The 15,471-nt window shown below is 38.5% G+C and overlaps 1 protein-coding gene across 9 annotated transcripts in view; it reads right to left on the bottom strand.

Annotated features, from left to right (window-relative positions):
- The window catches only part of SLC26A7 (solute carrier family 26 member 7), a 215,392-nt gene that overhangs the window by 146,639 nt on the left and 53,282 nt on the right, over nucleotides 1-15,471 (bottom strand). For 6 of the 9 annotated variants that reach the window (XR_006060883.2, XR_006060884.1, XM_042254501.1 and 3 more), the window contains exons 1-2: nucleotides 3,407-3,497; nucleotides 2,930-3,148 (exon numbers count right to left, since the gene is read on the bottom strand). Coding sequence is in view for 7 of the 9 variants with exons in the window: in XM_042254501.1 (XP_042110435.1) it covers nucleotides 2,930-3,122 (193 nt within the window). In the remaining 2 variants the exon portion in view is untranslated. Of the gene's footprint in view, nucleotides 1-2,929; nucleotides 3,149-3,406; nucleotides 3,498-4,409; nucleotides 5,734-15,471 lie in introns of those variants that run through there. The other 3 variants (XM_042254498.2, XM_060393519.1, XM_060393521.1) reach the window with 2 other exon arrangements.

Consider the following 15,471-nt stretch of genomic DNA (forward strand, 5'->3'; position numbering starts at 1 on the left):
AATGGGTAGATAGAGTAGGAGCCGTTCTGGGAAAGACTGAGGGCAAGACGAGACACGGCAACACATGAGATGGTTGGATGGCATCACTGACAATGACGTGAGTTTGAGCAAACCCCGGGAGACAGTGAAGGACGGGGAAGCCTGACGTGCTGCAGTTCCTGGGGTTGCAAAGAGTCGGACATGACTGAGTGACTGAACAACAACAGGGGAGGCCAAATCTGCAAAAGCTCATAATAAGAGAAGGCCAGGGAGGCAGCAGAAGGTGAACAGAAGAGCAACGTCTAAAGCCCAAGAGGAGAAATGAGTTTAGAGAGAGTATAGTCAACACAGAAAATACTACACAGGAATCAGTTATTATGATGACTAACAAGCATCTATATTTAACAGTTGGGAAATCTTTAATAAAGTAATTTAAAATGGCTCCTTGATAGTTGACATATAGAAAAGACTCAAATTTTAGTTTCCATTAACCTTAATTTTAATTGCATATCTTGAGAAAGAAGAATTACAAAGAATTTAAAAAAAAACAAGTAGGCTCCTCTATCCATGGGATTCTCTTGGCCAGAATAATGGAATGGTTTGCTGTGCCCTCCTCCAGGGGATCTTTCCAACCCAAGGATCGAAACTGTGTCTCTTAGGCCTTTACCACTAGCGCCACCTAAGAAGCCCAAACACAAAGGTAATTTGCAGGGAAGGACATTTGCACCTTTCCCAAGAAATGCCTTCTGTTACTAAGACTGGAATTATGAAAAAGTCTACTTATTTTGGCAGTGTAGAGTATAAAGCATAAAATGTTGAGTGTTACCATTGGAATCAAGTCCTGACTCTACCACTTATCAAGTATAAGGTCCAGAGAAAATTATTTACTTGTCTAAGTTTCCACATTCTCAAGTGGGAAATGGAGGACCACTGTCACTTAGGATTTTGTTGGGAGAGGGGAAGATATTGCACGTAAGGGATTTAGCACAAGGCCCCTTACAGCAAATCCTAGCTTATGATATTTACCCATCATGGGCAATCATGAGCAAGTTTGAGAATTGTTTTTAAAGAATAAGTACTTTTGGAAGAATTCAGTTCAGTTCAGTCACTCAGTCATATCGACTCTTAGTGACCCCACAGACCGCAGCCCGCCAGGCCTCGCTGTCCATCACCAACTCCCTGTCCAGAATTAGTCTTTCCATACGCCAACAAAAATCTTTAAGTTCTTTCTAGCAGTGTAGCCTTCCTTGCCCAATCACTGGGAGTCCTCTGGGAGAATCAAGAGCCAGATCCATAATTTCCAAGACACAAGAGTTGAGTAAGCTTTGTGCGTCTCATCAACTGGGGGCTGGCCAACATATTTCTTCATAACCAGTAAAATACATGACTCATTAAACAAAACACCTCAATTTCCATACCAAAGAAAAGTCATACAGTCAACTACCAAAAACAGATAAATGATAATACTAATAATATATCACAGGTATCTTTATCATATCCCCAAATTTTCTAACCTCATATTTCAGAAAGATGAAAATACCAATTTTTAAAAAAACATATATTTCTCTTTTACTTTATAATAAATGAAAGAAAATAAATTCATAAAATATACTGAAACTACCTGGTGAAAAAGCTCTTGTAAATTCATCATCTTAGTTTCAAAGTCTATGGTAGTGTCTCACTTTGAATTTAAAATTGAACAAAAATAATCCTAAAAAATGGGCTAATCTGTTATTTACTTTGCATTTTTATGAAAGACTACTGTGCTTTGCTTTTAGCAAACTGGTCATTAAAAATATGAGACTATTCGGGAAAATGGAACCCCAGGAAGTATGATAGTACTACAGATCTTAAAGCCAACAGAGCAGATGTTCCTAATCATACTAAAAACACAAACAGACAAACCAGTTTGTTCCAGCTACAGAATTAGAAAAGTGCATATAATTTAACGGTATGAAAAATAGTTCAAGCCAGGAGGTAGTAAAACTGCAAAAAAAATATAAATCTAAAGAGTCTGTGCCAAGGAACATTTTACAAATTCTCAAGGCTGAAAAATCTTGAGATTTTTCTTGCTACAGGTAGGAAGCTATTACCTGAACTAGCTTTTAAAAATACAATGACTGTATCTTTAAGGTAGAAAGCTATTACCTGAACTAGTTTTTAAAAATACAATGAATATATCTTTAAGGAAAACACAACACACACACACACACACACACACACACACACACATACAACCCACACAGGCTCATACACCGTATGCATACCAATTACCTAATAGTTTTTACCCACAGAAACATTTATCTAAATCTAGAATATCGTTTATAAACAGCTTTGGGACAGTGAAAATCAGACTTCTCATCAGTTTAAATTTATAATTGAGAAATAAACAGTACATAATGTGATACAGAATTAAACTGGCATGCACAGTAAAATGTAAGCTCTAAGGACAGAGGATTCTCTTTGCAAATGATGATCTTGGCCAAGAGCCTCCTTTATGTACAGAAAGCTCTATTCCTTGCTTATAGCAACCCTCAAGGTTACAACAGGTCATTGTATGCTGCTAATTAGGTTTACAAATGATATGTTCATGCCAGGTGATACTTTATAGCTTGATTCAGCCTAAGTAGAAAACTGTATCAATAAAGTCAAACTATAAAAACTCATTGTCCCACAATTACAGATCTTTTACTCATATAGTATGAATTTTAATTGCAAATATATAATGCCATTAAAAATTGGTTTGATGCTTAATATCCCTCAAAAACAACAAAAAGAAAGCAAAAGACAAGTAGGAAAACACAAAAGTTTCCACAGATATTCAACGTGTTTATTCTCCAAAAGTTAATTAAAGTCAATTTTGTTAGTAGACCCTAGGTCACAATACTCTTCCAGGAAAGCAAAGTGATATCTACTCCGTATAAAATGAAAATCAAATGCAGGACATTACCTTGTGCCACCTGTTGAACTGCCAGCATCATCCCAGAAACAGTGTCCGGAAGCAAGCTTTCTTTCAGACTGTAATGTGTCGCCCACTCCAAAATGGGCAGCCGCCGTCTGCACCACAGTTTAAAGTCTTCACAACGGGGCATACGCATCTTGCTCCAGGGCATGCTTTTCTTTTTTCTCTTTGCCCCCGTCATTTTCAGATTACCTCTTGTAGATTAAACTTTAAACAAGAAAAAAATTGTTGTAGAACACCTCCCTTCAAAGCTAGGCTCCAAATCGTCTGTGGTTTACAATGTCAAAGCTATCCAGGAAATAATAAGAGATATTAACAAGAGCATATATAAATGTATATATGTATGTATATATATATATATATGCAGCCAGGCTGCATGTTTTATTATGGTATAGCTAATTATTCTAGATAAAAGATGCAGATTAAAACCATGAATTTTTGCCTGAATGAGATGAGAAGTGGTACCTGTTAGTGTACTATTTTCTGATCTTGGAAAAGTAGTGGATTCAGTATTAAGTTGGTGTAGAGCTCTCTTGCCAGTAATTCCCCTTATACTGACTGTAGTCTTATGTTTTGGCTTATATCCCAGTGGCTAATGAGGCAGTTCTGGGCATGTGTTGCAAGTGGGCTGGGTTATGCTAAAGAAACCAGGAAGCATTCAGCTATTCCTGCCTTCTCCCGACAAGCTAGGCAAAATCATAAAACCAGAGAGGTTTTGTTATGCAGGATGTAGTCAGAGAATCTAGATTTACTTCTTTGGGAAGTGGGTATTTTCAGTATATCAAATGACTGCCGTTTCTGAATCAGAAACCTAAGAGGCTTTGTTAAATGCTCTTATCTTTTTTTTTTTCCCCCCTGGGAGAGGAGATTTTCATTCATACAGAAACATTCAGACAGCCACTGCCCAGTCTGGTAACAGAATAGCCAGTTCTCATAAAAAAACAGAAATTTCATTTCATGGGCTAAGAAAATAAGCTTACATTGAACAATTATTTGTGGAAACATTTCTTCCTTGTATCTGAATTGTTCACTCAGTTTTCTCTATTTTTCCAAGTCATGTAATTCTCACACTTAGCACTATCCTAACTGAAATTTCTAAGGAATAACATATGGTTCATAATATTGTTTGAAGAGTTTCCAACATTTTTTATGATTCGGTCCTCTTTTCACATGACTTTTGGGGGTTCCTCTGTTTCAGAAAGGATGTTATATTTTATAATGGAAGAGTCAGGCTGTCAAAGACCTTTATTTTATAATTATAAGGTCCAGCCCCAAGAAGAAAGGGCCTGCATTTATGAAGACTGCCATTCAAATTAAACCAGAAAGCTAATACATTAACAAAAAATGTGAAGCCAAGAAGATTAGCATGTACATAGTTTGCTGCAGCCCTCTTAATGCCTATTTGTCCAGAGTAGAGATCTGTCTGTCTGGAAGTCTTTAAAATAACAATATATTGCTACTTGGATACCTTGGATACTTCCAGTGTCTCTGGCTATAATTTTTCCCATTGTTTTTAAGTTAAGGTGAAGAACTACTCTCTCAATTCAGTTCAGTTCAGTCACTCAGTCGTGTCCGACTCTATGCAACCCCAGGGACCACAGCACGCCAGGCCTCCCTGTCCATCACCAACTCTCGGAGTTTACCCAAACTCATGTCCATTGAGTCGGTGATGCCATCCAACCATCTCATCCTCTGTTGTCCTCTTCTCCCCCTGCCTTCAATCTTTCCCAGCATCAGGGTCTTTTCAAATGAGTCAGCTCTTTGCATCAGTGGCCAAAGTATTGGAGTTTCAGCTTCAACATTAGTCCTACTAATGAACACCCAGGACTGATCTCCTTTAGAATGGACTGGTTGGATCTCCTTGCAGTTCAAGGGACTCTCAAGAGTCTTCTCCAACACCACAGTTCAAAAACATCAATTCCTAGGTGCTCAGCTTTCTTCACAGTCCAACTCTCACATCCATACATGACCACTGGAAAAACCATAGCCTTGACTAGACAGACCTTTGTTGGCAAAGTAATGTCTCTGCTTTGTAAGATGCTGTCTAGGTTGGTCATAACTTTCCTTCCAAGGAGTAAGCGTCTTTTAATTTCATGGCTACAATCACCATCTGCAGTGATTTTGGAGGCCCCCCAAAATAAAGACTGACACTGTTTCCCCATCTATTTTCCATGAAGTAACGGGACCAGATGCCATGATCTTTGTTTTCTGAATGTTGAGCTTTAAGCTCACTTTTCATCAAGAAGCTCTTTAGTTCTTTTTCACTTTCTGCCATAAGCGTGGTGTCATCTGCATTTCTGAGGTTATTGATGTTTCTCCCGGCAATCTTGATTCCAGCTTATGCTTCTTCCAGCCCAGAGTTTCTCATGATGTACTCTGCATAGAAGTTAAATAAGCAGGGTGACAATATACAGCTTTGGCGTACTCCTTTTCCTATTTGGAACCAGTCTGTTGTTCCATGTCCAGTTCTAACTGTTGCTTCCTGGCCTGCATATAGGTTTCTCAAGAGGCAGGTCAGGTGGTCTGTATTCCCATCTCTTTCAGAATTTTCCAGTTTGTTGTGGTCCACACAGTCGAAGGCTCTGGCATAGTCAATAAAGCAGAAATAGATGTTTTCTGGAACTCTCTTGCTTTTTTGATGATCCAGCAGATGTTAGCATTTTGATCTCTGGTTCCTCTGCCTTTTCTAAAACAAGCTTGAACATCTGAAAGTTCACAGTTCATGTATTGTTGAAGCCTGGCTTGGAGAATTTTGAGCATTACTTTTCTCTCTCCGTCTTCCACAAATGACGTCACTGGCTTTCTATCTGTGCAAAAATATTTTTCTTTTAAATGCAATGAATCCTAAATATATAGCAAGATATGTAAGTTTATTCATATATACAGAATAGAATTTACTTTGTATTTTTCCAATTGTTTGCATATGTTACGTCTATGAACATTTCATTAGAGTCTCACCAGAGACTCATAGTATTTTAGCCCTATTCTTTTAGTGTGAGAGGTAGAGTCATCAGATAAGTAAGTTCACCTTTAATAGAGATGTTATGTTGCTTTTTCTTCCCAAACAGCAATCTAACTTTGTTTTATGTACTTCACCCATTACATAAATGAAGAAATTCAGAAGCTATATATAAACTGAGTATTACTACTTTTATAATCAAAATTAATACTAATGATTCTTTTCTCAAAACATATTTAGGTCAAAAATTCAAATCCAAGTTAAGAAAATGAAAAAAGTAATTGAAAGCTTAAATACTGAAATAATCAGTCAACACCTATGATTTGTGCAATTTCAATCATGTTACAAAAAACTTTGTGTTAAACGCTAGTAACAAAGAATTCGTATGAACAAAATTTTTGGAACTGAAGATTAACCTATATAGAAACATCTAAGCATATTAATGCCAACAATTGCTCTAAAATATCCAAAGACCAGGAAGGCTTCCCTGGTGGCTCAGACAGTCAAGAACCTGCCTGCAATGCAGGAGACCTGGGTTTGATCCCTGGGTCAGGCAGATCCTCTGGAGAAGGAAATGGCAACCCACTCCAGTGTTCTTGCCTGAAGAACTCCATCAGTAGAGGAGACAATCCATGGGACTGCATAAAGTCGGACATGACTAAATGACTACCACTTTCACTTTCATTCTAAAGACCAGAAGGGAAAATAATGTTTGATAAAATAGTTCTGAAGTCTCTCGATTAAAAAAAAAAAATGAAAAACCTCCTAAAGTTAGAGTAGATCTTTCCTAAAAATATTTTTTCAACTCCAGGTTTTCTTCCAACTCCATGTGCTTAGACATTATTTAAAACATGCCAAAAATCTCACTCTAAAGAATGCTATCAAGTGTAGGATTGATTATAATCAGCAACTCAAAAAAAACTTTTGTGAAGAAATTTATGCACACCCATGAGACACTCAGAGCACTTTACCTAGCCCATAGAATTCAAAACTGAACTTATTTATTCAAAAATTTCAATGGCTAAAATTAGCTTATAATTCAGTACTACATATCATCCATATGAGACATCTCTTTCCCAAATGTTCAGGCAACAGCTTTACAAACAAAAAGATGAACTTATTATCTCTATGTAAATCAACAAAAAACCCTCCTTCCTAGAATATTTCGATCGTATCTCTGACATGTTTGAACTTCCAGTAATTTCTAATATTACACTCAAACCCATTAGCCTAAACATGTGATCCTTTCCCCACTCTCTACCCCTCCTCTACCAGCTACTTATCGACTTTATTAAATTAGCACGTGTTTACTGATCAATCACATTTTGCTAGATTGTGTGAAATGCAAAAAAAGGATGGGGGAGGGGAAGATATTGTCTATTTTCTAAGGATTATTTAATGCAAAAGGCAGACTAGAATAAATTAACAATCAAGTCAGACAGTAAGTGTTCCAGGAGCTCAGGATGGAGAGTTGCATTCTCACTGAGAAAAAAACACTTCCATCCTGCCTGTATTCTAGCAGATTAGTATGCTATCTGCTGCACACTGACTCTTTGGTTTTATTCAGATTTCCCTAGTTCCATATTCCTAGTTTTTTCCCTGTCTGAACACTTACTCAGTATGTAACTTTTTAATGAAAATTTCCCTGGCTTCCCTATAGTTCCTTTCTTCCTATATACCAAAGATCTAGGTAACTTCTGGGTTATTCATAGGTCTACAGCTGTAGTCATTTTCACTGTCCATTGATTTTCTTGCTTGAAATTTATTGTATGTGATTTTATCCAGTTTGGCTCATGAGACTGTAAATTACTTGAGTGTAGATATTATTCACATAACTTGCTTTGCCTCTTTTCTCAGGATCTAATGGAAGGTTCTGTAGACATAGGATCTACTCAGCAATTATTAACACATGCATGTCCCTACTCCCGAAATTACCAAAGAATCATTTAATGTATCTCAATCTAGTTTCCAGGTTGTGCTGTTAAGGAATCAAGAAAATAGGTACAGACAGAAAGAGAGAGTTAGTAGTGGGAAAAATAAGGAGAGATTTTGTCTTTACTTGCCCAAATTTTCCCTATTCGTTCACAATTATCTTTCCAGAGTAATTATGAAAAATAAGGGATCTAAAGCAGGTATGAAGGAATAAAAATTTGAAGAAAAACATTTCAAGAAACATTGTACACTATAAACTGCATCATATTTATTTAATAGTTTTTGAGAGTCACTTATTAAACTGAGAAGGAAAGGGCCACCCACTCCAGTCTTCTTGCCTGGAAAATCCCATGGATGTAGGAGCCTGGTAGGCTACAGTCCTTGGTGTTGCAAAGAGTCGGATACGACTGAGCCAATTCACTTTCACTTCATTAAACTGAATCTTCTCATATTACTTTTGACTGTAACATTATGCTTCTTTGAATGTGGCCTATGTGGAGAACAGGACACCTAAAGCAGTGATTTATATTCAGGTTACACCCAGAAATGTAGACATAAATCTCAGAGGGCATTAACTCCAAATTCAAGTCTACTTTAGAAAGTTGATCTACAGCATTTCTAATAAGAGGACATTGCAAAAGGTTCCCACCTGAGTCGGTAAGTAGCAGCTGAAACTAACCCATGTGCTGCTGTCCTGTAGCTGGCATGGGGATACATCAGTGCAGAGGGAGCAAATACTAAGTCATGAATTCGATAGGGTACCTTTCTCCCAACTTACCTAAAATGTCTTACAGGTTGACACAGCCCTGAATCCAACCTATGTTTTATTTCTTCTTATGACTGTAATTGACAAGTTTAGAAAAATAACTTATTCCGATTTTCAGACAATCTAATTGTTAGAATATTATTCCTAATTACTGAGCCAACATCTGCCATTCAAAATGTCCACTCTTCAGTCTTTATCCTAATTCCTGTGACATGCACACCTGTTCAGGACTAATTCATTTAGTGCTATCCCTTAAAAGCTCTGATTTTTGATGGTGCTGTTTTAGAAATATTGAGACATTTAAATGTGCTGCACAAATATGTCAATTACAGTCCTAAACAGTGCATTTCATGTTTTACTCATGACAGGACAACCAGTATAATAGAGTGAGCAAAATTGTATTCTTTCAGTGCTGATTGCTCATGTAACTTACTTTGTTGTCTTTGAATTAAATAACACTTTCCAGTATGTTTCTTTAACATGTTTTTCCTTCTGCCATTATTCCGTGACTTATTTTGACTCATAATAGGGGTCAAAGGGAGATAGTTCTAGTGAAGTGAAAAAATCACTTCTACTTTCAAATGTATATTTACAAGATCCAAGGCATTTTCAAAGAAAAAGGATGGAATGGGCAGGGAGCAAAGAGAGGGAGGCAGGACAGAAGGTGTTTGGACTGCATGTTTGCATCCCCCTAATATTCGAGATACCAGAATGGTCTAGAGGTTTTCCCTACTTTCTTCAATTTAAGTGTGAATTTGGCAATAAGGAGTTCATGATCTGAGCCACAGTCAGCTCCTGGTCTTGTTTTTGCTGACTGTATAGAGCTTCTCCATCTTGACAGCAAAGAATATAATCTGATTTTCATGTTGACCATCTGCTAATGTCCATGTGTAGTCTTCTCTTGTGTTGTTCAAAGAGGGTGTTTGCTATGACTAGTGCGTTCTCTTGGCAAAACTCTATTAGCCTTTGCCCTGCTTCATTCTGTATTCCAAGGCCAAATTTGCCTGTTACTCTTGAGAAGGAAATGGCAACCCACTCCAGTGTTCTTGCCTGGAGAATCCCAGGGACAGGGGAGCCTGGTGGGCTGCTGTCTATGGGGTCGCACAGAGTCGGACACAACTGAAGCAACTCAGCAGCAGCAGCAGCAGCCAGGTGTTTCTTGACTTCCTACTTTTGTATTCCAGTCCCCTATAATGAAAAGGACATCTGCGGAACAACAGACTGCTTCCAAATAGGAAAAGGAGGACGTCAAGGCTATATATTGTCACTCTGCTTATTTAACTTCTATGCAGAATACATCATGAGAAACGCTGGGCTGGAAGAAGCACAAGCTGGAATCAAGATTGCCAGGAGAAATATCAATAACCTCAGATATGCAGATGACACCACTCTTATGGCAGAAAGTGAAGAGGAACTCAAAAGCCTGTTGATGAAAGTGACAGTGGAGAGTGAAAAGTTGGCTTAAAGCTCAACATTCAGAAAACGAAGATCATGGCATCTAGTCCAATCACTTCAAGGGAAATAGATGGAGAAACAGTGGAAACAGTATCAGACTTTATTTTTTGGAGGCTCCAAAATCACTGCACATGGTGAATGTAGCCATGAAATTAAAAGACGCTTACTCCTTGGAAGGAAAGTTATGACCAACCTAGATAGCATATTCAAAAGCAGAGACATAAATTTGCCAACAAAGGTCTGTCTAGTCAAGGCTATGGTTTTTCCACTGGTCATGTATGGATGTGAGAGTTGGACTATGAAGAAGGCTGAGCGCCAACAAAGCTTTTGAACTGTGGTGTTGGAGAAGACTCTTGAGAGTCCCTTGGACTTCAAAGAGATCCAACTAGTTCATTCTAAAGGAGATCAGTCCTGGGTGTTCTTTGGAATGAATGATGCTAAAGCTGAAACTCCAGTTCTTTGGCCACCTCATGCGAAGAGTTGACTCATTGGAAAAGACTCTGATGCTGGGAGGGATTGGGGGCAGGAGAAGAAGGGGACAACAGAGGATGAGATGGCTGGATGGCATCACTGACTCGATGGACATGAGTTTGAGTGAACTCCAGGAGTTGGTGATGGACAGGGAGGCCTGGCTTGCTGCAATTCATCGGACTGCAAAGAGTTGGACACGACTGAGCGACTGAACTGAACAGAATATTCAAGATACCAAGGGAACGTTTCATGCAAAAACGGGCTTAATAAAGGACAGAAATGGTAAGGACCTAACAGAAGCAGAAGAAGAGGTGGCAAGAATATACAGAAGAACTATATAAAAGAGATCTTCACAACCCAGATAATCATGATTGTGTGATCATTCACCTAGAGCCAGACATCCTGGAATGTGTAGTCAAGTGGGCCTTAGAAAGCATCACCACAACAAAGCTAGCGGAGGTGATGGAATTCCAGTTGAGCTATTTCAAATCCTGAAAGATGATGCTGTGAAAGTGTTGCACTCAATACGCCAGAAAATTTGGAAAACTTAGCAGTGGCCACGGGACTGGAAAAGGTCAGTTTTCATTCCAATCCCAAAGAAAGGCAATGCCAAAGAATGCTCAAACTACCGCACAATTGCACTCATCTACCATGCTAGTAAAGTAATGCTCAAAATTCTCCAAGACAGGCTTCAGCAATACATGAACTGTGAACCTCCAGATGTTCAAGCTGGTTTTAGAAAAGGCAGAGGAACCAGAGATCAAATTGCCAACATCCGCTGGATAGTCGAAATAGCAAGAGAGTTCCAGAAAAACATCTATTTCTGCTTTAATGACTATGCCAAAGCCTTTGACTGTGTGGATCACAATAAATTGTGGAAAATTCGGAAAGAGATGGGGATACCAGACCACCTGATCTGCCTCTTCAGAAACCAGTATGCAGGTCAGGAAGCAACAGTTAGAACTGGACATAGTAAAACAGACTGGTTCCAAATAGGAAAAGGAGTACGCCAAGGCTGTATATTGTCACCCTGCTTATTTAACTTCTATGCAGAGTACATCATGAGAAATGCTGGGCTGGAAGAATCACAAGCTGGAATCAAGATTGCCGGGAGAAATATCAGTAACCTCAGATATGCAGATGACACCACCCTTATGGAAGAAAGTGAAGAGGAACTAAAAAGCCTCTTGATGAAAGTGAAAGAGGAGAGCGAAAAAGTTGGCTTAAAGCTCAACATTCAGCAAACGAAGATCATGGCATCTGGTCCCATTACTTCATGGGAAATAGATGGGGAAAGAGTGGAAACAGCGTCAGACTTCATTTGGGGGCAGGGGGCTCCAAAATCACTGCAGATGGTGATTGCAGCCATGAAATTAAAAGATGCTTACTCCTTGGAAGGAAAGTTATGACCAACCTAGATAGCATATTTGGAGAAGGCAATGGCAACCCACTCCAGTACTCTTGCCTGGAAAATCCCATGGGCAGAGGAGCCTGGTAGGCTGCCGTCTATGGTGTTGCTAAGAGTCGGGCACGACTGAACGACTTCCCTTTCACTTTTCACTTTCATGCAGTGGAGAAGGAAATGGCAACCCACTCCAGTGTTCTTGCCTGGAGAATCCCAGGGACGGGGGAGCCTGGTGGGCTGCCATCTATGGGGTCGCACAGAGTTGGACATGACTGAAGCAAATTAGTAGCACCAGATAGCATATTATAGCAAAGACCATTACTTTGCCAACAAAGGTCCGTCTAGTCAAGGCTATGGTTTTTCCAATGGTCATGTATGGATGTGAGTTGGACTGTGAAGAAAGCTGAGCGCCAACAAATTGATGCTTTTGAATTGTGGTGTTGGAGAAGATTCTTGAGAGTCCCTTGGACTGCAAGGAGGTTCAACCAGTCCATTCTAAAGGAGATCAGTCCTGGGTGTTCATTGGAAGGACTAATGCTAAAGCTGAAACTCCAATACTTTGGCCACCTCATGCAAAGAGTTGACTCATTGGAAAAGACTTTGATGCTGGGAGGGATTGGGGGCAGGAGGAGAAGGGGATAACAGAGGATGGGATGGCTGGATGGCATCACCGACTCGATGGACATGAGTTTGAGTGAACTCCGGGAGTTGGTGATGGACAGGGAGGCCTGGCGTGCTGTGATTCATGGGGTCGCAAAGAATCAGACATGACTGAATGACTGAACTGTACTGAATAACTTCATTACTCTGGGTTCAGAGCACTCATCTAGAAGGTATCATCCATAATAACAGAGGAAAAAACAGACTCTGGAATTGTTGTGTTACTCAGAAGAAAAATGTCTAAAATACTCCATATAGTCTATATTGCTGCAAAGGGATTACCCCAAAAAGTAAGTTTCCCCAACACTGTCAAAAAGTGTTTGATTTATGCAATCACTTTTAGTGGAAACTCAATGCTAGCGAGGATATTTTAGTGTTACCTCATTAACTCTTAAGTCTTCAAGTTGAAATAGTACCTAGGAGTGACTCCTAAATGAAGAGGATTCAAACTGTGTGGAAATCATTTTTATAGCATTCCTGAGAAACGGTCACAGGTTTTTATGCATGAAATAGTCCTAGTCTAAGGTTTAGGACTGATAATTAATTAATCTTAGCGTCTCAATTACTTGCAACAAGAAGTGTTTTTTATCCAAGATAATTACTGTGTACATGAAATATGAGTAAACTTACACAACTGAAAAATTTTTTAAATGCTCTCATATATACATGTGAATTAAAATACCAAAAAGTAAAACTCAGATCTCTGCTTATTCCATTGCTTCTATTTTCCATGGTCAAATTCCATTGTTTCGTATACTTTTTTTTTTTTTTTTTTAGTTTTTATTTTTTAAATTTTAAAATCTTTAATTCTTACATGCATTCCCAAACATGAACCCCCCTCCCACCTCCCTCCCCATAACATCTTTCTGGGTCATCCCATGCACCAGCCCCAAGCATGCTGCATCCTGTGTCAGACATAGACTGGCGATTCAATTCACATGATAGTATACATGTTAGAATGTCATTCTCCCAAATCCTCCCACCCTCTCCCACCACTTCACACCAGTCAGAATGGCTGCAATCCAAAAATCTGCAAGCAATAAATGCTGGAGAGGGTGTGGAGAAAAGGGAACCCTCCTACACTGTTGGTGGGAATGCAAACTAGTACAGCCACTATGGAGAACAGTGTGGAGATTCCTTAAAAATTGCAAATAGAACTACCTTATGACCCAGCAATCCCACTTCTGGGCATACATTGAAAGAGACACATGTACCCCAATGTTCATCGCAGCACTGTTTATAATAGCCAGGACATGGAAACAACCTAGATGTCCATCAGCAGATGAATGGATAAGAAAGCTGTGGTACATATACACAATGGAGTATTACTCAGCCGTTAAAAAGAATTCATTTCAATCAGTTCTGATGAGATGGATGAAACTGGAGCTGATTATACAGAGTGAAGTACAGTATACTAACACATATATATGGAATTTAGGAAGATGGCAATGACGACCCTGTATGCAAGACAGGGAAAGAGACACAGATGTGTATAACGGACCTTTCGTATACTTTTGTGTCAAGGATCAATAGGGTAAAAGCAGAACACTTGTACTTTGATAAGAATTCAGAACCCATTAATTTTTTTCAATAGATTTAATTTTTCTGATTATTATATAATCAAATTCCTATTATAAAATAGAAAGTTTTGTAAAGTATAGAATGGTGATGTAAAAAAAAGTTTCACGATCACATTGTTGATTAAAGTTCTGCTTGTAGTTTGTTCCATTTTTTTTCCTATGAAACATTTTTCTTTACATAGCTGAGACAATGCTGTACACATAACACTTTTTAAAATTTCACTGAGTATTATAACCCTTTGCTATATCATGAAAAACTCTTAGAGAACACAATTTTTTAATGACTGCACAATATTCCCTCATAAAGGTGTACCAAGGTTTACATAATCATTTTCCTAGGAGTAGATACTTTGGTTCTTTCAGTTTTGTGGATTTTTTTTTTTTAAGATAACATTGGGATATACATCTTACTAATAATGCTTCAATGGGGCTTTTTTGGGCTAACATCTCATGCTAGTCCAGATGTACAAGAAACTGATTTTTTGAGTGGTTTTACTGGGACGTTCTTCAATACGTCACATGTTGACTTCCACAGTACGTAAATGATGCCCACTTTTCTAGACCAATTGACTTCCCAATGGAAATTAAGAGCACTTACACTTAGAATACCCTGGGACATTGAAGCCATGAAACATTTTTCTTTTGAGTCAGTTTTTCTTTTTCTTACTTGTTTACATTCAATATTTGACAACATAATTCAAATATGGGCTGCTACAACTAATGTCTTATTACTATAATGCACAGAATATTCATAAATGTGCAATACTCAAGCTTATTTGTCCTTAGGAAGTCAAATTGGGTAGTTAAGTATAACTCAGATATCAGAGTCAAACAAATAAAAAAAAATTATCATATAATGGAAGATGTAGACGAATGTTGAAGCTGAAACTCCAATACTTTGGTCACCTGATGCAAAGAGCTGTCTCATTAGAAGAGACCCTGATGCTGGGAAAGATTGAAGGCAGGAGGAGAAGGGGATGACAGAGGATGAGATGGTTGGATGGTATCACTGACTCAATGGACATGAGTTTGAGTAAACTCCAGGAGTTGGTGATGGACAGGGAGGCCTGGTGTGCTACAGTCCATGGGATCACAAAGAGTTGGACACGACTAAGTGACTTAACTGTAGACAAATACTCAAATAATTTTATTGAAAATTCAAAACTTTGAGGTACATTTTAGGCCTTCCATAAAGAATTACTTTCACTTCAAGAAGTAGCACATGGAGAATAGTACCAGAATCCTCATTCTCCCAATTAACTAGTGGTGTAACTAAAATTTATGTGAAAAGTTGCATGATCT

Source organism: Ovis aries, chromosome 9 (assembly GCF_016772045.2).
Source record: "Ovis aries strain OAR_USU_Benz2616 breed Rambouillet chromosome 9, ARS-UI_Ramb_v3.0, whole genome shotgun sequence".
NCBI classification, from domain to species: Eukaryota; Metazoa; Chordata; class Mammalia; order Artiodactyla; family Bovidae; genus Ovis; species Ovis aries.